At 49.7% G+C, this 20155-nt stretch overlaps 1 protein-coding gene across 3 annotated transcripts; it reads left to right on the forward strand.

Annotated features, from left to right (window-relative positions):
- Positions 1–5647: 5647 nt before the first annotated feature.
- RSL1D1 (ribosomal L1 domain containing 1) lies at positions 5648–19763 on the forward strand. 3 transcript variants are annotated; one of them, XM_032327684.1, is made up of 10 exons: positions 5649–5839; positions 6554–6693; positions 7924–8062; positions 9173–9321; positions 9411–9512; positions 13251–13344; positions 13432–13557; positions 15834–15974; positions 16029–16205; positions 18201–19763. In XM_032327684.1, exons 1-10 carry the CDS (start codon positions 5741–5743, stop codon positions 18525–18527), a joined length of 1494 nt encoding a protein of 497 aa, XP_032183575.1. In that variant the 5' UTR covers positions 5649–5740; the 3' UTR covers positions 18528–19763. The 3 variants fall into 3 exon arrangements, with proteins under 3 accessions (XP_032183574.1, XP_032183575.1, XP_032183576.1); XM_032327683.1 differs by having other exon boundaries at positions 5648–5839; positions 15834–16205; XM_032327685.1 differs by lacking the exon at positions 5649–5839 and adding an exon at positions 5951–6245 and having other exon boundaries at positions 15834–16205.
- The last annotated feature ends 392 nt before the right edge of the window (positions 19764–20155 follow it).

Consider the following 20155-nt stretch of genomic DNA (forward strand, 5'->3'; position numbering starts at 1 on the left):
AGAGGGTACAATTACGTAGAAACTCACGTCAACATACAGAACATTTCCATCACCCCAAGAAGTCCCACTGTGTCCCTTTCCAATCCATTCCTTCTCCCAGCCAAGGTGACCACTGTTCAGTTGTACACTCGTTTTCCCTGGGTTCGAGCTCCACATAAACGGAATCACTAGGCACCCAACTGTCTTCTTTCAGGCAACATGTTTTTGAGATTAATCACATTGTGTCTTTCAGTAGTTAATTCTCTATCACCAAGTAACATTCTACTTTATGAATATCCCAGAGTTTTTTTTAATCCCTCCTTGAAGGGAGATTTAATTTTGTTTCCCAATTAGGATTCTGTCATCTTGGTTGCAAATACAACGTTCTTTGAACTATCATTAGAAATGCAAAAAAAAAAAAAAAAAAAAAAGAAATGCAAACAAATAAATAAACCAGACAGAAAAGTTTTCATCTTTTCTGTTTATCTGCTTTTATTACCAAACAGATCATTTTGTCCCCATTAAAGGTGGTGAAATGACACGAGCTCCCTTCTGATCCTGTCAATCCTGAATCCTTTCTCCACTGCGTGCCCTTTGGCGAGCCATGCCTGTTCCCAAGCGGGACTGTCCCCACAGACTTCGGTGTTGCCAGGGCAAATTACCTGGACTCATACCTCTACTAATCAACTCCTTCAACCTCAGGACCAAGTCTTTGTTTGTTTGTTTCTTGTTCAGCTGACTTACTTTCTTGAATTATGTTCATGAATAACTTTTTTTAAAGATTTTATTTATTATTTTGACAGACAGAGATCAGAAGTAGGCAGAGAGAGTGGGAGGAAGCAGACTCCCTGCTGAGCAAAGAGCCCAATGCGGGGCTCAATCCCAGGACCCTGAGATCATGACCTGAGCCAAAGGCAGAGGCTTAACCCACTGAGCCACCCAGGTGCCCCTGAATAACTTTTAAAAGTTCTTTTACTAACCTTTTATTGATGATCTCCCACGATACACCTGACAGCAGCTACTTGAAAACCTTCCTAATTTGAGTAAAGATGTACTGAACTATTAAGGACATCAAACAGGTATATACCAGTGTGAACGCGGTCCTCCAAGAACTCGTCAGCTGCCATCTTCCATGCCAAGAGACAAGTGGTACTGAGAACCTGTTCTGCATGCAGAAGTCTAGAAATCACTTTTCAGATTGGCCTGAATATGACATTCCTCAAGGAGTGTAATTCCTCTAGACTGATGCTGGCTGGATTGCAAAGTTTTCTTCCTAAGTCGTGTCCAAGGAGGGGCTGGTACACTCCGCAGGGCTGAGTGACTCGGTGTGCCCGTGGTGCTCACCCGGCCCCACAGCTGCTGGAGGCCCCCCAACTGCTCGAGACTTCGCTGCTCTCCCGCTTTCTCTTCCCCAGCGCCCTCCCAGGGTTCTTTAGAAAACTGGGTCTAATGACAATGTCTTCTGTCTTGACTGGCCAGTTCGCCCCTGCCTGAACGCAGGTGCACCTCCTTCCCTCTTTCAGCGGCTAAGATGCACAGTTCACCTCCAGTCCATTCAGTCATAGTATTTTCAGCTCGGGGCAAGTCTTGTGCTATTATGTGTGTGCTGGGTGCTATGCAGGTAATTGCTGTCTCACTGAATCCTCTAACGATTCCGGAGAACCAGCACTCACCTACAAAAGGACCAAAGGAAGGGAGCAGGAAAAGGACAGGAAGGCTGGCACCGTCTTTTATTATTTATTTATTTGTTTGTTTGTTTGACAGAGAAAGAGAGATCACAAGTAGGCAGAGAGGCAGACAGAGAGAGAGGAGGAAGCAGGCTCCCCGCCGAGCAGAGAGCCCAATGCAGGGCTCGATCCCAGGACCCTGAGATCATGACCTGAGCCGAAGGCTTAACCCACTGAGCCACCCAGGCGCCCCGGCGGGCACTGTCTTAAGAGCACATGGGAAGCACAAAGACTGCTTCAGAGGAAGGAAAGAAGACAGTGGACCGGGAAGAGCCACGCTGGGAGCAAGGGTCTGTTCCCCGCGTGCCAGGTGGGCCCCGTGTGTACCCCCGGTTCTTGCAAAACAAGCAGGTCTTACCAGGGCAGGGTAGGGCACGGACTCTAGAGAGGAACTCTCACTACCGCTGTCCTCTCGGTTTGTGAGCCACCCGCGTCCACGCGGTACTCGGGGACCGACAACGCGGTTCACAGTGGGCCTCACCCCCTCCCGCACCTCAGCCCACCCTGGGAACTCACGCTGCCGGGCGCGCACACACAAGTTGGGCACCGGGGACCCAAAGTCCCGTGAGGCCACACAGGTTCAGTCTGTGGGGAAACCAAAGATGCTAACAAGTAATTCAATAATGCCACTAGAGAGACGAGGCAGTGTCACTAAGCACGCTATCCCTGGTGATGAAGGAACCGAGACCCTAACGAAGTCCCTGGGACACGAAAACACGGTCACTTTACTTCCTTTACCCTCCTGGTAAAGGGGACACACATCCTCGCCTTCCATCTTCCCCCGCCCCTGCTGTCGCTCATAATCCTTCTGCCGAAACGGCTTTCTGTGAGCTCACTGTACCCCCCCCAACCACCGCCCACCAGCACGGCCTTATTCAGTGTGTCTTCCCAATTTCCTCAGTACTGACGCGCTGTCACCCTGTCCCAGCATCTCCGCTCCTCCAGAGGGAACACAACGCCCTCCTGGTTTCCTTTGACATCCTGGATGATTTCTCAGGCTCCAACAAGGGCTCCCATCCTCCTGTCCCCAAACTGTGGGCTCTGCTCAGCCCTGCTCTTCCCCTGTCCCACTTTGTGCGCGCTCATCCATCCACAGCTATAACTGTCCCTTCTCTGACTTCCAAACTTCCTTCTTTCCTTCAAGAACCTTCCCTCCCACAGCCCAGATCCTGGATGTGCTCCTGGAATGTCAAGCTCAAAATACTGAAAAAGAATCTCGTATTTTTCTTTCCAAATGTGCTCCTCCTGCTGTCCCAAGTTCTACTAACACCACCACTCATGTGCCCAGGTATTCAAAATTTGGGAGTAATGTGAATTTCCCTCCTAATATATCCAATTTTTGGTCAGATCTTTTTCTTTTTTTTTTAAGTAACCTCCATGCCCAGTGTGCAGCACAATACGGGGCTTGAACTCATGGCCCTGAGATCATAAGCAGAGCCAAGATCAACAGTCACACAGATGCTCAACCGACTGAGCCACCCAGGTGCCCCTTTGGTCAAGTCTTACACTTTGTCCTCGCTGCTGTTCCCCTCATCAGATTTCAGTACGCAGACAACCACAGTCTTTTCCTGTAAGCCCTGTCTCTCATTCCAATGCATTATATATTCTTTAAAGAAATACTAATTATAGGGGTGCCTGGGTGGCTCAGTGGGTTAAAGCCTCTGCCTTCGGCTCAGGTCATGATCCCAGGGTCCTGGGATCGAGCCCCGCATCGGGTCTGTGAGCCCCACGCAGGTCTGTGGGGAAGGTAATGAGTTGCTCTGGGACCTGCTAGGCATGAGGTCTCCCCAGGACCTCTGTGTCAACACAGTGGATGGGCTTGAAGACAGATGGTCTACAAACTCCCATTAGCTATCTATGATGGATAACGAATTACCCTTAATTTAGTGCCTTAAAGTAACAAACACTTAGTGCCTCACAGTTTCTGTGGGTCAGGAGGCAGCACAGCTAGATAGTTCTGGCTAAGAGTCTCTCTAGAGTCTGTGGTTGGGGTGCATGGGTGACTCAATCAAGCAACTGTCTTCAGCTCAGGTCATGATCTCAGGATCCTGGGATCAGGCCCTGCACTGGCTCCCTGCTCAGCGGGGAGTCTGCTTCTCCCTCTCCCTCTGCCTGGCCCCTACTCGACTCATTCTCTCTCAAATAAATAAGATCTTTAAAAAAAAAAAAAAAAAAGTTTCTGATCGTCTCAAGGTTCGACTCCTCGAGGATCCACTTCCGTGCTCACTCCCGTGGTTGCAGCAGGCTGAGTAGCGTCAGGACATGGTGGCTGGCTTCACCCAGAGCAAACACTGTGAACACAACACAAAGAGAGGGAGGGAGAGAGACATGCAAGGGAAAAAATACTCAAGGTGGAAACTAGAGTCTGCTGTGTCCTATTTGACAGAAACAAGTCACACTGGAGGGGAAGGGAATGAAGCACCATTGCTTAAATATCCAAGAATTTCTGGGCATGTGTGCTATTTTTTTATATCACCACAATATCACAGCCAGATTATGAACTTTCCCAAAGCCTAGTGATGGACTGGGCCACCTCTTCTTCTTCCCTACCACCCGCTCAAAAACCATATACCTACAGAGTGCTCCAAGGTACACAGCAACCTTCAGTCTCGCAATGAATTAATTGCCTAAGCTACCGTTCTAGCTCATCTCCTATCCTCCCCTCCGCCTGTCCCTGCTCCAGCCACTTGCTCCCTGCAAACACCACCGTGCTCCTTTAAGGCACGCCTCTGCTTTGGTCTACAAGTCTGGTTCTCGACCTGGAATTCAGGGGTCACATGCGACTCCCCTAACGCTCTTCGCAGAACGCTAGTAAACGCCGGCACACCTGGCCTCACGCAAAATTCAGAATACCGTGCTAAAATGAAGACCCTTGGACACGAAGTTCTAGAACAGATGAGTGAGAGCAGGTGCTGAAGGTTTCAAACCATTCCTTCCACAAGCTGATCACAAAGTCACCATCAGAGACCAGCGGAAGAACCAGCCTTCCTCCAGGCTTGCCAAAATGGAAGGAGCATTTTGCGGGGAAACAACAGACATGGAAAGCGCCCCCCACCCAGCTCCCCTTCTTTCAGCTCTCAAAAATGCCCACAGCTAGTTGCAAAAAGACTAGAATCATCTTGTAGGTCCATCAAAATGCTCCTAAGGAAACAGTTCACCTACACGACAGAAGGCAGTTTTAAAGACGAGGAGGTACCGACGTGGACAATCTCCCAAGATCCATGCATTCGGAGGAAAAGACAACGTCCAGAACAGCGGGTGCACTAGGCTAGTATCTGCTTTTCAAAAAAGATGATTAATGGCCGCCTGGGAGGCTCAGTCGGTCAAGCGTCTACCTTCCGCTCAGATCGTGATCCCAGGGTCTTGGGCTCCCCGCTCCGCGAGGAGGCTACTGCTTCCCCTTCTGACTGCTCTCCCTGCCACTCCCCCTGCTTGTGCTATCAAATAAATACGTAAAATCTTAAAAAGGAAAGAGTAAGTTTAACCCCACGCATCCATAAAGAGGAAGAAGGATGTATTTCCTAACGTGCCTGGCACATCCCTGGAAGGCTCCAGGTGGCCGCGGGGGGACCTCGGGGGACGCGGGGTGGGAGGGGCTTCTACCTTCTCCGGCCTCGGATTATTCCAGGCCGCACGCTTCGCCCGCGGACCGGAGGCCCAGGAGAGACCCGCGCCCCCGGGCTCCCAGGGGGCGGCGACGGGTGGCAGGCCAGGCCTCGCGCTCTCCCCGCGCCTCTCCCCCGCATCCAGGCGCTCGCTCGAGTCCCTCCGCGCAGAGTGAGAGCCAGGAGTCACCAAGAGGCTCCCGCGCCTCACGCGAGACACTGGGACCCCAGGCGCGCCCGCTAGCTCGGTTCACGGCAGCCGCCAAAACTCCGCAGCTGTGACTTCCTGGGTCTTGACCCCGCGCTCCCGGACGTGACGCGAGAGGCCGGTCCCGCCCCCCAACTTCCGGCTACGGGCCTGAGCTCGCGCGTGCGCACAGGGAGCCAGACCCGGGTACCGCGCGCAGGGCCGCACGAGGTGCGAGCGAAATGGAGGCTTCCGCTGCCCCCGCATCCTCATCCTCAACCGCAGCCTCGGACTCCGCTCCCGCGACCCCGGCCTCCGTGGAGCAGCTGGACAAAGGACAGGTGAGCGGCCCTTTGGGGCGCGGGGCTCGTAAGGCGGGGTGGCTGGGGGCTTGTGAGACGCGGGGTGCCGGTGCGGGCTTCGCGCCCCCGCGGACCACCCCGGAGTTTGGGGAGAGTCGCTGGGTCGCGCTGCGCTCAGCCTGCCCCCTCCTTCCTGCGCGCGGGGAGGCGCCTGCCGACCCCCAGCCCTGCGGCCTGGTCCCCCAGGTAGATTGCAGGGGCAGCCTGGGGTTCCGGGGTGCGACGCACCTGGCTCTGCTTCTTTACCCGTTGGCTTGGCCAGGTCGCTTAATTCTGCAAGCCTCAGTGACCTCGGGTTTAAGAGGGCCTCTGCTGGCTTCGACGCCTCCCCGGGATCAGAGGAGGCAAGGCCGGTGAAGACCTGTAGCCAGGGGCCTGACCCTTGGTAAGCGCCCAGTGGGTGCTAGTTACAACGCGTTGCGCTTTTCCCGCGATCGCTGCCTCAATCAGCACGTTCTCACCTGGCGCGATGCCTTCACGTGGGAGAGGCTCTCTTTGGCAAGTGGGTGCTGAGCGGATACTTCGGTCAGTTTCTGATGGAGTCTGATCCCAAATTGTAGGATCCTAATACAGAGGGTTGTGGAGTTGCCTATTCAAATAGAATTTGAGGAGGAAAAAAAAGGAAAAAAGGCGAGAGGAGAGAGCAAATGCTAAGAGTGAGATTTAATTTATTTGCATATCTCTACTTTGCAGATTAGAAAGGCAGTAGAAGCTCTGTTGACACATTCCAAGTCCAGGAAAAACGCGAATGGATTGCTTTTGAATGAGAATGAAAATTTCTTTTTAATGGTGATATTGTGGAAGATTCCAAGTAAAGAACTGAGGGTCAGATTGTAAGTTCTGATTTTCTACTTTTTGCCCTTGTTATCTGCTCGGTCGTTCTGTAGAGCTGTAACAGTTGTGCTTTTGTTTCTGGTGGAAATTTTGCAAACTCAAATTATGAGTTGAAATATGTAATTGTGCCTTTAAAAAGCAAAACAAAACAAAAACACGGGGGCGCCTAGGTGGCTCAGTGGATTAAGCCTCTGCCTTCGGCTCAAGTCATGATCTCAGGGTCCTGGGATGGAGCCCCACTTCTGGTTCTCTGCCTAGCAGGGAGCCTGCTCCCCCCCACACCTCTGACTGCCTCTCTGCCTACTTGTGATCTCTCTCTCAATCTCTGTCAAATAAATAAATAAAACCTTTAAAAATAATAATAATAGGGGCGCCTAGGTGGCTCAGTGGGTTAAGCCGCTGCCTTCGGCTCAGGTCATGATCTCGGGGTCCTGGGATCAAGTCCCACATCGGGCTCTCTGCTCAGCAGGGAGCCTGCTTCCTCCTCTCTCTCTGCCTGCCTCTCTGCCTACTTGTGATCTCTCTCTGTCAAATAAATAAATAAAATCTTTTAAAAAAAATAATAATAATAATAACCCCATGTTCACTACCTTGAGTGGCTTCATTATGTTTTAAGTCTCCTTATATCCCACATAGTAATTGATAACTTTATTTGGTGGGGGAGGGGCCTGGGAAGCAGGAGAGAAAGAATCTAAAGCAGACTCCACACCCGGGGTGGAGCCCAGTGCAGGGGTCGATCTCATAACCCTGAGATCCTCCAAAATCAAGTTGGACCTGTAACTGACTGAGCCACTGAGGCACCCCTAATTGATATTTTAGACTCCGGGTATTTGTGACAGTTTACTTACTCTTCTTCATACCATTGAAGACCAGATATATTTTTAAATGTTCGGGGCGCCTTGGTGGCTCAGTGTGTTAAGCCTCTGCCTTCAGCTTAGGCTGTGATCTTGGGGTCCTGGGATCAAGCCCCACATTAGGCTCTCTACTAAGCAGGGAGCCTGCTTCCCTCTCTCTCTCTGCCTGCCTCTGCCTACTTGTGATTGCTCTCTCTATCAGATAAATAAAATCTTAAAATTGTTCTTAAAAATGTTCTTGGTAGAGTGTTTGCTTAAATAGCGTGGATGTACTTTGTTGGAATGACTGAATTGATGGTGTGTTCTGTGGAATAGAAACATACATTGTGTCTGTTATAACGCTTGCTTTCTCTGTTCCATCTCTGTATTTTGCAGGTCCTTGCCTCACAGTATTCGATCAGATTTAACAGATATTTGTTTACTTACCAAGGATGAACCCAACTTAACTCCTGAAAAGACGGAACGGTTTTACAAGAAGCTTTTAAACAAGCATGGGATTAAAACCATTTCTCAGGTCAGGAGCGGTTAATATTTTCAGGACAATTTGAAGATCTGAGTCAGTCCTTGAAGTGATAAGTCATACATTCTTATACTACCTACTAACCTAGTATTTCTGTCATAGAGATTTTATTTTATTTATTTAGCCATTCATTCATTTATTTTAAAAATTTCATTTTTGCATAATCTCTTTACCCACCGTGGGGCTTAAACTCACAACCCTGAGATCAAGAGTCATGTGCTTCACCGACTGAGCCAGCCAGGTACCCTAGGAATTTAATTCTTTTTTTTTTCTTTTCTTTTTTTTTTAAGATTTATTTATTTATTTATTTGACAGACAGAGATCACAAGTAGGCAGAGAGGCAGGCAGAGAGAGAGAACTGGGGAAGCAGGCTCCCTGCTGAGCAGAGATCCTGATGCGGGGCTCGATCCCAGGACCCTGAGATCATGACCCGAGCCGATGGCAGAGGCTCAACCCACTGAGCCACCCAGGCACCCCAGGAATTTAATTTTTAATCTTATTTTTTCTTTATAATTTTTGTTGGCTTCAGTAAGGTATGTTCCATCTTTTGTATGATAGATGAACTGTTACAGTTTTTTTGTTTGTTTGTTTGTTTTGACCTAAAAGCCACTGTGTACATCACTAATTTATTTGAGAGAGCATAAGCCAGGGGAGAGGGAGAAACAGACTCCCCTCTGAGCAAAGAGCCCAGCGCTGGGCTGGATCCCAGGACCCCGGAATCATGACCTAAGCTGAAGGCAGATGGATAACCAGCTGCCACCCAGGTGCCCCGTCCTTAACTTTTGTATCTTGAACAGTTTCCAGAAGATCGTTCCATTAGGTCATGGTCAGCACTTTCAGAATGTTCCTGGGTTTGCCTGTGACTTGGCGCCTCCCGTTGTGGTGTGTAGTTGTTGGTGTCCTTTCGTTATAGGCCGTCCCAGCTCATTAGTCTCTGTGTCCCCAGTGGTTAACACAGTGCCTGGCCCACGCTTGGTGCTCTCCACGTGTTCCCTAAACTGTGGCCCTGGGACGTTTTAAGATCCGGACCCAAGTTATTGCTTCAGTTTTCTTCTTGTTCAACTTAACTTTTTACGTTTTTCCTTTTCCTTTTGTTTTTTTTAGATTATCCCCCTCCGAACTTTAAAAAAGGAGTATAAAGCCTATGAAGCCAAGCTCCGCCTCCTGGGCAGCTTTGACTTCTTCCTTACGGACGCGAGAATCCGGCGTCTCTTGCCGTCCCACCTAGGGAGACATTTCTACCACAGAAAGAAGTAGGTTTCTTACCGGTAACAGGGTTTGAGCTGAGTGAACTTTGCAGATGTGTATACATTCGGCTCCAAGTGCCTGTGTGTTCTTACAGAGTTCCGGTACCTGTAAACCTTCTGTCCAAGAATTTATCCAGGGAAATCAATGAGTGCATCGGTGGAACGGTCTTAAACATCTCTAAAAGTGGCTCCTGCAGGTAGGTCAAAGCTACCAGTGTCTTGTTTTCTACCCACTTGATAATAATTATATAAATTTTTTTTTTTAAACAAGATCATGTTAATGAAACCAGATCCTTCTGTTAAAAGTAAGGTATATCCCTAAGAAGTACTTGGTTCCCTAGAAAAGCGCCATCCCAGAGAACTTTGTACAGTGATGAAAGTGGTCTGTAGCGGGGATCTGCATAAGAGTCCTGAGCACAGGGTGCGTGGGTGGCTCAGTGGGTAAAAGCCTCTGCCTTCGGCTTGGATTATGGTCTCAGGGTCCTGGGATAGAGCCCTACATTGGGCTCTCTGCTCGGTGGAGAGCCTGCTTCCTCCTCTCTCTTCTGCCTACTTGTGATCTCTGTCAAATAAATAAATAAATAAAATCTTTTAAAGGGGGGGGGTCATGAGCTGTATATGGCTGCCGTGGCCAAGGAGCTGAATTTCTAATTTTACTTGATTTCACATAATGTAAACTGAAATAGGCATGTGTGGCTAGTGGCATCTGTAGGTATTGTGGGAAACAAGGAGGACAAAACTAACACGTAGTGAACGTCAGTGGTTCTGGGCTCTCCTGTTGCCCGGGATCATGTTCCCCGTTACAGGGGAGACCCCTGAGTCTTGATGTGACTTCTGGTTCAGTGAATTCGTCATCCATCCTGCCTCATCGGCCGTCTGCTGTCTCCTTGTTTTCACACTGATTTCTTCTGAATCAGGATGGCGAGCTGGGTAGAACCCCCACATCCGGCCTCTGAGATCAGGAGAGACCTTTTGGGGAGGTGTGGCTCCCCGGGTGGACAGAGAATGTGGCTCCACCTTTTTTAATATGCCAAGGGGCTGGTTAGGTTTGAGCACTTGGCAGATGAGCAGAAGGAGGGGATTTTTTTTTTTTTCTTTTAAATCATATAATGTATTATTTGCCCCAGGGGTACAGGTCTGTGAATTGCCAGGTTTACACACTTCACAGCACTCACCATAGCATATACCTTCCCCAGTGTCCATAACCCAACCACCCTCTCCCTGCCCCCCTCCCCCCGGCAACCTTCAGTTTGTTTTGTGAGATTAAGAGTCTCTTATGGTCTGTCTCCCTCCCAATCCCATCTTGTTTCATTTATTCCTTTCCTACTCCCCAAATTCCCCATGTTGATCTCCACTTCCTCATATCAGGGAGATCATGTGATAATTATCTTTCTCTGATTGACTTATTTCGCTCAGCATAATATCCTCTAGTTCCATCCACGTCATTGCAAATGGCAAGATTTCAGGGGTTTTGATGGCTGCATAGTATTCCATTGTGTATATATACCACTTCTTCTTTATCCATTCATCTGTTGATGGACATCTAGGTTCTCTCCATAGTTTGGCTGTTGTGGACATTGCTGCTATAAACATTTGGGTGCACGTGCGCCTTCAGATCACTACATTTGTATCTTTAGGGTAAATACCCAGTAGTGCGATTGCTGGATTGTAGGGTAGCTCTGTTTTCAACTTTTTGAGGAACCTCCATGCTGTTTTCCAGAGCGGTTGCACCAATTTGCATTCCCACCAGCAGTGTAGGAGGGTTCCCCTTTCGAAGGAGGGGATTTCTAAACATACTCAGAATCATTTTGAAAAATTCCCTTCTGGCTGGGGCATCTGTGGTATGGGGTTGGGCAGCTGCCAGGAGGGCAGCACTGGGGGGCTCTTGGGCCTCTCTTCCAGATACCCCAGAAACCTCTGCATGCCCAGGGCAGGGCCCATGGTAAAATGGGACCACCAGATTGTCTGGACTCTGCTTCCCCGGGACGGTTCTGGGCTTGTCTTCTGTCTGCAGGTGGGCGATCCCTTAACTGGGTGTAGTGAAGCTGCTGAGAAGAGCTGGTGGTCAGGCCTGGGCCCGACTCTGGTTGTAGGCAGACATCAAAGTCGTGGCTCGTGGGAGGTGGTCCTCGGGCAGGTCGGAGGCCTGGGGGCCTGGGATCGGTGGGCAGCTGCGAGAGGGAGATGGCTCCGAGAAGGCAGAGGAAGGAGCCGCGGTCTCCCCTTTCCCTTCAGGAGAGTTGTGGGCAGCGGACGGACAGTACAGACGCCGGAGCTGTGCTTTCCTCTCCTTGCACAGCCGCCCTCCTCCCGGCTCCCCTCCTTCTCTCTCCTGCCCCGTCTCCTGCCCCGTCTCCTGCCCCGTCACCTGCCCCGTCACCTGCCTCCTCCCCTCTCTCCTTCACGGCTTGTCGTCTTCCCGTCTGGGAGACCGGGGATGTGCTTGCAGCTGGCAGGGAGCACGCAGCGGGCAGAGCCGTCTTTGGCCGGAGGCGGGTGACAGCACCAGCCCCGTCTCGTCCTCATTCTGCGACTCCCAGCAGACCACGAGTTCGCCTTCCAGCTACTGAGGTAGGGAGGACAGGGCCTGGCGGGAACAGGGCCCCAGTGGCTGAGCAGTAGCGGAGCTTTCACTTGGCTTCTGTCTACACCCCGCTTCAGCTGAAGGGGTCATCTTGCCCTTGGCCCGAAGATGCTGTTACACCAGGAACAAGAACTGTTGGTCTTAGATGATGACGGCTGGGTCAGGACAGGGGACCATAAAGACACAAGCATCCCTCCCAGCCGTCTCCTTCCAGAACAGCCCCTCCTCAGGAAAGCTTGAGGGCCAGCTGTGTGACCCGTGTTTTCTAGAATGAAGGTAGAACTTCTGCCAGCTGATGGCTGATAAGCCTCTCAGGGCAGCTCCTTCATCACCAAGTCATGGTATTTCAGGAGCAGGGCATATGCTCTCTCTCTCTGACAAATAAATAAAATCTCAAAAAATAACGTGAAACTAAGCAAAACAAGTCAATCACAGGAAAACAGTTACTGTATGATCTCACTGATAGGTGGACATTTTTTTTTTTTTTTTTTAAGATTGTATTTATTGGGGCGCCTGGGTGGCTCAGTGGGTTAAAGCCTCTGCCTTCGGCTCGGGTCGTGATCCCAGGGTCGTGGGATCGAGCCCCGCATCGGGCTCTCTGCTCCGTGGAGAGCCTGCTTCCTCCTGTCTCTCTGCCTGTTTCTCTGCCTGCCTCTCTGCCTACTTGTCATCTCTGTCTATCAAATAAATAAATAAAATCTTTAAAAAAAAAAAAAAAAAGATTGTATTTATTTATTTGACAGAGGCAGGCAGAGTGGGGGGTGGTGGTGGTGAAGTGGGCTCCCCGCTGAGCAGAGATTCCCCGATGTGGGGCTCGATCCCAGGACCCTGTGGTCATGACCCGAGCTGAAGGCAGAGGCTTTAACCCACTGAGCCACCCAGGTGCCCCTGACAGGTGGAATTTAAGAAACAAAACAGGATGGTAGGGAAGGGGGAAAAATAAGACAAAACCAGAGAGGGAGACAAACCATAAGAGACTCTTCATCATGGGAAACAAACTGCGGTTTGCTGGAGGGACGGGGGGTGAGGGAGGCGGTAACTGGGTGACGGGCATGAGGGAGAGCACGTGATGCCGTGAGCACTGGGCATTATACAAGACTGATGAACCACTGACCTCTGCCTCTGGAACTAACAGTACACTATGGTAATTGAACTTAAATAAAATAGCAGTTGTATAAAACAACTATAAAAAGAAATAGTCAAACCACAAAGACTTGAATGCTTCTACCTTTAATTGTTTTTTCTCGGGATCGTGTATTTATGTTCGCTTACTTTGCCTGTGCTGTATTTTGAAACACAAATTACTATTATTTTTTAAAACTTTCCTGTCTCGTGCTGTATTATGTTGCAGTACTATCCGCGTTGGCCACACTGGAATGGAGGTTGAGCACGTTGTCGAGAACATCATCACCGTGGCGAAGAGGCTTTCGCAAAAGTTGCCAGAGGTGCGGTCCCACGGGGGCATGCCTTGACTCTTGCTTGTTTCAAAGAAACGGGACCCGCACCAATCGTACCTTTTTTGTCTGTTGCAGAAGTGGGAGAGCGTGAAGCTCTTGTACGTGAAAACTGAGAGGTCCGCTTCCCTGCCCATCTTTTCCTCGTTTGTCAGCTGTCAAGATGAAGCCAAGGGCATAAGCACCCCCAGTCAGAAGAAGAAGGTGAGTAGGGTTTAAAATACCGGTGGGCTTCCTCCCAGATAGAAACATGGCCCAGGAAGAGGAGCAGATGCCCTTCCTGCCTAGCCTTCAGTGGCTGCCCAGTGGTCCTGCTTTGCGTGCGTTGTCCCCACTCTACAGATGAACTCCGTTAGCGGGGCTGTGAGTAAAGCGTAGCGAGGTACAGGTACCTTGTGTTTATTGGTACGTTAGTTAAGTGGCCGAGTAGGCTCAGTGGGGGCCTGTGTAGAGGCAAGAGAAGCCAAAAGAAAACAGGAAGTTCATTAAGCACTTTTATTTTTTTTTAAGATTTTTATTTATTTACTTGACAGAGATCACAAGTAGGCAGAAAGGCAGAGAGAGAGGAGGAATCAGGCTTCCTGCTGCGCAGAGAGCCCCATGTGGGTCTCGATCCCAGGACCCTGGGATCATGACCTGAGCTGAAGGCAGAGGCTTTAACCCGCTGATCCACCCTGGCACCCTTTTAAGCACTTGACGATTGTGTTAGGCTCACAGATAACCTCTCAGTTTGGGTTTGTAGGTTTTCAGTGCTCTTGATGCTAGTGCACAAAAAAACAAAAAACCAGAGAACGTTTCTTTTTTTTTTTTTTTTTTTTTTTTTTGCTTTTGGTTAGACCAGTCTCTTAGTTTGTTAACACTTTTTTTTAGCCATGTTAATCAGGTTCAGTGGGGTTTTAATTTGGGTCTTGCTATTTTTTTTTTTAAGATTTTATTTATTTATCAGATAGAGAACACAAGTAGGCAGAGAGACTGACAGAGAGAGGGTGGGAAGCAGGCTCCTCACTGAGCAGAGAGCCCGATGTGGGTCTTGATCCCAGGACCCCGAGATCACAACCTGAGCCGAAGGCAGACGCTTTAACCCACTGAGCCACCCAGGCACCGCACTATTTTTTTTTCTTTTTACTTGTAGAAATAGTGTGTTTTGTTCTTTTTCAAAATGGCTTTACTTCTTTTACTTTCTTATTAACTACCCCTAAATCATTCTCCAGTTCCCTGTAATTCCTGGAACACGTTCAGCGTTAACTGTTTTATCGTCCAGTCGTTGGAGTAGCACTGTGCTGGCATCACAGCCGATTCTGTGTCCCTGCTGGCTCCTTGTGGACCTCTTGTCTTTGTGTTGTGACCGTCGTATTGGGAACATGATTGGTAGAAATAATTTGAGGTATAGGATAGAGATGTTTCTCTAGAAGATTTCCATTTCTGTCTTTTGGGCACCTTGGGACCCTGGACCTGGAGCGCATTTCAGGGCTTGAGATCCCCTGAAGGATTCCGAGCAGACCATGCGAAGACTCTACACAGCTCTGCTTCCTCTTCCTCTTTACCCCGAGAGTAACTCACAGGCCTCCCAGCTTACTGTGGGGGGTTCCTCCTATAAACCCACCCCAGTGTGTGGACACTGGTATTTGATTTCTCCATCCACCCTCCACTCCCTGTTAAAATAAAAATTAGGGATCAGCAAATACTCTTGGCAGAATTTGCTTCTGGGCTCACTTACCCTTTGGGTCCTTATTTTAAATGTCTTGCAGGTAGTTGGTTCCTTGATGCCTTTAAGATAAAAAAAAATTTTTTTAAATATATTCTACCCTACTTTTTTACTTATTTTCATTGGGAAGATGACCCAGGATAACAGACTGCTGTTATGAGAAGCAAGAAATCTGAATTTTTTTGCCATTTGTCCGATTTATTTGAGGACTTGGAGAAAATGTTGGAATTGCTGATTAAAACGTTGGAACCGCTGGTTAAAATGGGTCGGATACGGTCAGGGATGTTATTGACTGGGACTCTGTGGTTAGGACAATAGACCTCTAGCTGTTGAAACGTTTTACTGTTTCCACTTAAAGCCAAAACCCTGAAGTGGGGGAAAAGTGATCAGTTGTGTGAGTTTGGGGAAAACCGTTTTATTGAGACATAAATCACATCAGAGTGCTCTACAACTGAGGATAATTCTTAACTCCCCCGTGAACGAGATCAGCTTTCACGGAAGCTCCAGCCGCACACCCGAGTTAGGAGTCCCGGCGTGTAATTCTCAGAGCGAGCATCCTTGGCTGCGAGTTACAGCCAGTCTGGAGTTGAGATTCACATGCCGGTCAGGGGTTTTGTTTGCTCGGAGTTGGTCCACATCGGGGCACTTCGCAGAAGCGTTGGGGGCATCAGAGCTGCATGTGCTGAATTTCTGCCGTTGATGTGCCGACGAGTGTGTCCCTTACTGAAGTTACGCTTGGGCTTGTGTGTGTATCGTTTTTGTTTATTTTTTGTAGGAGGCAAAGAAAAAACAAAAGCAAAAAGAGTATCGTGAAAAACAGAAAGAGAAGAAGAAAAACAAAAGGCTTATGAAGCAGGCTGGGAAGACTCCATCGGGCCCGGAGAAGGAGGACGTGGACACCAAAACTAGTGGAGCTGCAGCACCGGCCCCTGCCCCTGCCCCTGCCCCCGCCCCTGCCCCTGCCCCTGCCCCTGCCCCTGCCCCCGCCCCCGCCCCTGCCCCCGCCCCCCAGAAGGAGGGGTCCGGAGCCCGTGAGAAGAAACAGGGCCGTCGAGGGAAAGCTCAGTCAAAGGTGCAGGAGGAATCTGAAGACGAGATCCCTGTGCTGGTCCCAATAGGGGGGACGCCAGCCAAAGGAAACGCGGAGGTACTGACTGTCATTGATTTTCATTGTAATTGTAGGAAACGCTGCTTGTGGTTTTAACGAGCAGGCCAGGGCAGAAACGTGGGCAGTGGTGTCATTGCTGACGGGGAGTCCTGGATCCCCCGTGTCAGCCTTAGGAAACTTAGCAGGCCAGGGCGGCTCGCAGGCGTGCTCCCAAAACCTCTCCGGCACCCCAGCCCCGCGGGCTCCGGAAATCCAGCTGCGTGGGTTTCACGGGATCAGTTAGAGGAACAGAATTTTTTAACTGTTTGATTCCTTGGTATAGTTTTTCCTCGTTCTCAGTGTCCGTCCAGCTAGGAAAAGGTCTCTTGAACATGAGGAGGAAGAAAGGGGATGCTGAGGGCCCGGACGGCTGTTCTCACCACAGGTGCAGTCTGCCTGTGCCTGGTGTGAGGCGTCGCCTTAGGAGGTGGGAGTGGCCGTCCCAGGGCTAGCCCTGCCCTTGACCGATTGGGTTCTTTGTCCAGTAGCGGCCGTCCTTAGAATTGTCAGGATGTTGGAGTTTTCATGTTGGTGAAAGTACTCCTTGTGCAGGTGTCCCCGGAGTTCCTCTGAGTTTTTAAGTCTGCTCGGAGCTAACACAAAGGATCCGTGTACCTGGGAGCATTGTAATTGTTTTTGGAGAAAGCACACTTTGTGTGTTTCTAGGGGACGGCTTGTGACATGTTGCAGATTGGAAGAGTGGATAGCTGACTGGCTGGTGTGTAGCTCAAGCTGTGGAAGTGTGTTCGTGTGTACAGAAGTCTCCTCGTTCGCCAGCGAGGCTCAGAGGAGGACACGTCATGGGCCTTTCCGGTCGTTTTTATAAGTGATTTGAGATGATGTTCAGTAAGAAAATACAGAGCCCTCAGTGAGTTAAAGCCTCTGCCTTCAGCTCAGGTCATGATCCCAGGGTCCTGGGATGGAGCCCCGCATCGGGCTCTCTGCTCAGCAGGGAGCCTGCTTCCTCCTCTCTCTGCCTGCCTCTCCGCCTACTTGTGATCTCTCTCTCTGAGTCAAATAAATGAATAAAATCTTTAAAAAAAAGAAAATACAGAGCCCTTGGGAATGCTAATGAAGTAACTAGGGAAAGGGCATAACATTTGGCATTCATTCATTTGTTTTTAAGATTTTTTATTTGAGAGAGAGAGCGTGGGTAGAGGGGTGCAGAGGGAGAAGCAGAGTCCCCGCTGAGCAGGGAGCCCAACATGAGGCTCCATCCCAGGACCCCAACACCATGACCCCAGCTGAAGGCAGACACTTGACCAACTGAGCCAACCAGGTTCCCCAACATTTGACTTTTAAATGAATGCACACTTCCAGGGGGAAAGTAGTGAATGATAGGTTAATATGGTGTGCTGAAGTTGTCAGAGAATTTTGTTTCTCGTATTTCTTACGTTTTCCAAATTTCCCATAACAATCCTACCGTTTTATATTTACTGAAAAGCAAACTTTTGCTTTGCTGGCTGTTTTTGCCTCTCTGACTTCCTCCCATATTGGACGCGTCTGTCACTAGAGTGCTGTCCAGCAGCTGTCATCTGGGCTCTGGAGGATCCTGGAACACGCTGCCCTCCAAGACCTTCTCGGTCTGCTTTGGGAAGCAGGGCTTCCTGACAGGCAGCCCGCGTGGTTTTTACACAGACAGTTTGGGAGACTCCTGTCCTCACCCACAGGCAAGGAATGTACACCTGAAGATGGAGAAGAGTCAGGATTGGGCCACAGGCTCCTAGGGGTGCTCTCAGTGGGCGCTTCTTGGTGTCTCTATGAAAGGCAAAAACGGTTCTCTGTTGACCAGATCTGGGAGAGCAGCACCAGGGTCCTTGCTACCATCCATAATGATGGAAAACGGTTACCTTTCAGAATGCCTGTGTGCCAAAAGGCAAAGCCATCCCGCATGTTATCACACTGTAGTATCCCTTTGGGGGGTGACATGATGATATCAGTTCTCAGAGGGACACCTTCAGGGTTTCCCTTGGACTTAACTCTGCTTTTTCTTAGGTGCAAAAACAAGCCACAGGAAAGAAGTCTCCAAAAAAGAGTCCTGCTCCCAGCACACCCCGTGGGAAGAAGAGAAAGGCTTTACCAGGTTTGGAGACCCCAAAGGCTGTGGAGCCCAAGACCCCAGGCAGTGGCCTGGAGAAGAAGCCAAGAATCAAAGAAGACGCAGAGAAAGAAAAAAACTCTTCGCGGGGGAAAAAAGACCCAAGACAGATGACCAAAAAGCCAGGGGCTAAGTTCTTCACCACTGCTAGTAAATCTGCGAAAAAAGCTCCCCGCACTCCCAAACAGTGGCCCAAAAAGCCCAAAGTACCCCAGTCGACCTAAAAATCTAGAGACTCAGGCAGAAGGGAGCATCCACATTCCCCGAAGAGCTTTTTAAAAATGCAGGGTCCTGACCCCCACACCATGCAGTCTTCTCCGGGAGTGAGGCCCAGACTTCAATATTTTTTAAAACCTCCGCAAGTAGTTCTGGCATCCGTTTGTGCGCGTGAGAACCAGTAGTTTTGAAGTAAATCAATTTTTTTAAGTTGGTCTTCTGTGCATTTGCTAATAGGACAGAAGGAGAGTACAGTGCTCTCTGGCTGTTATTACAGCGTGCCGTCGGCTTCTGAGCACAGTACCGGCCTTCCCCACCTTGTTGGCTTTTCCTGGAACCCCCCCCCCCATGTGATCCTTTCCCGCCCGCTTTCCACCATCTGTTTTCTGAGGCTCCTTTACACTCGTCTGTGCAAACCGTCCCAAAGCTCGTCCTCAGGCCCGGGATAGGCCCGCTGCCGACACTCGGCTGTGGCACTTTGGAGAGAGTCTTGGTGGGTTTTTGGAAAGGACCCTTGAGATCCAAATCATTGATTTCGGTGGCAGTCCGCCACGGCTGTGGGTCACTGAGGCAGTGTGCATTCAGTGGGCTTAGTTACCAGGGAGCATTGGCGTAGGCAAGAAATACATGCCTGTCTTCCTCCAGACTGTCCGCCTGTGTGCATTTACTCACGTGTACACTGTGTTCCTTCTGCATGGCTGTTCAGTAGATGTGTTCTGGAGCAGTAAGTGACTGTTGGGGTGCTCAGCCTCTCCCTGGATTTGATTGGGGGTCCACATCCCTGACTCTAAGCCATGGACGCACTGTCCTAATGGCTAGTGACGCGTGCTTTCCAGAAAGATCACATGGTTCAGAAACAAGGCAAGCCTCCAGGGGTTTTCCTTCCAAGTCAGGAGCTAGACCACCTGCTTTTTTGATACCACAAAGTAGATGGTAACATTTACTTTTTAAATCACAAAAGTCTCTAAAATGCGGAATTTGTTATTTCCGCTGGCCTCAGGCTCTCGAGTGTGCATTTACTGTCAAGGGCAAGCGTCCTCAATGGGTTTTCCATAGAAACGAGGTGCCGTGGGGACACGGCCAGATGGGCTTCAGAGATGGAGATTCAAGTGCTGTTTTAAAGAGGGAAACTCAACGTTGTCAGGCTAGTCCGTTCTCTACAGGACGTAATTTTGCAGGGGAGAAGCTGTATGGTGTTTTCATCCCAACCTCTAGCCAAATAAAGATTTTGCAACACCAAGTGATTCTCTGGTCTGCAGCTTGGTCCTGATCGAATGTAAGGCAGCAGTTTAACTTCCTGTCCTCTGTGCCACGGGTTTCACTCATAAATTCTCTGCAGTGGAAATGGCAGACTTGCTTAAACTTCCTAAGCAGGATGCTTTTTTTTTTTTTTTTTTGACAAGAGAAAGCCACAGTTAGGGAATTGGTGAAAATTCGGAATCTCAATGAAAAGGCACAAACCATTGCTGCTAGGTTTCTAAGGCTCAGGCATGATCCCCAGCTGACCAACAGGGCTGGGAGCGGTCAGTGGTCTCCCTAGGGGCCGAGAGGAGTGCGGGAAATCACTATAGTGAGTCACGCTCTTGGGTTCAAGAGGTGAGTGTGTGGCTATCTTTTGTTGTTTAATGATTTATTT

The sequence above is a fragment of the Mustela erminea genome, chromosome 20, assembly GCF_009829155.1.
Source record: "Mustela erminea isolate mMusErm1 chromosome 20, mMusErm1.Pri, whole genome shotgun sequence".
Taxonomy (NCBI): Eukaryota; Metazoa; Chordata; class Mammalia; order Carnivora; family Mustelidae; genus Mustela; species Mustela erminea.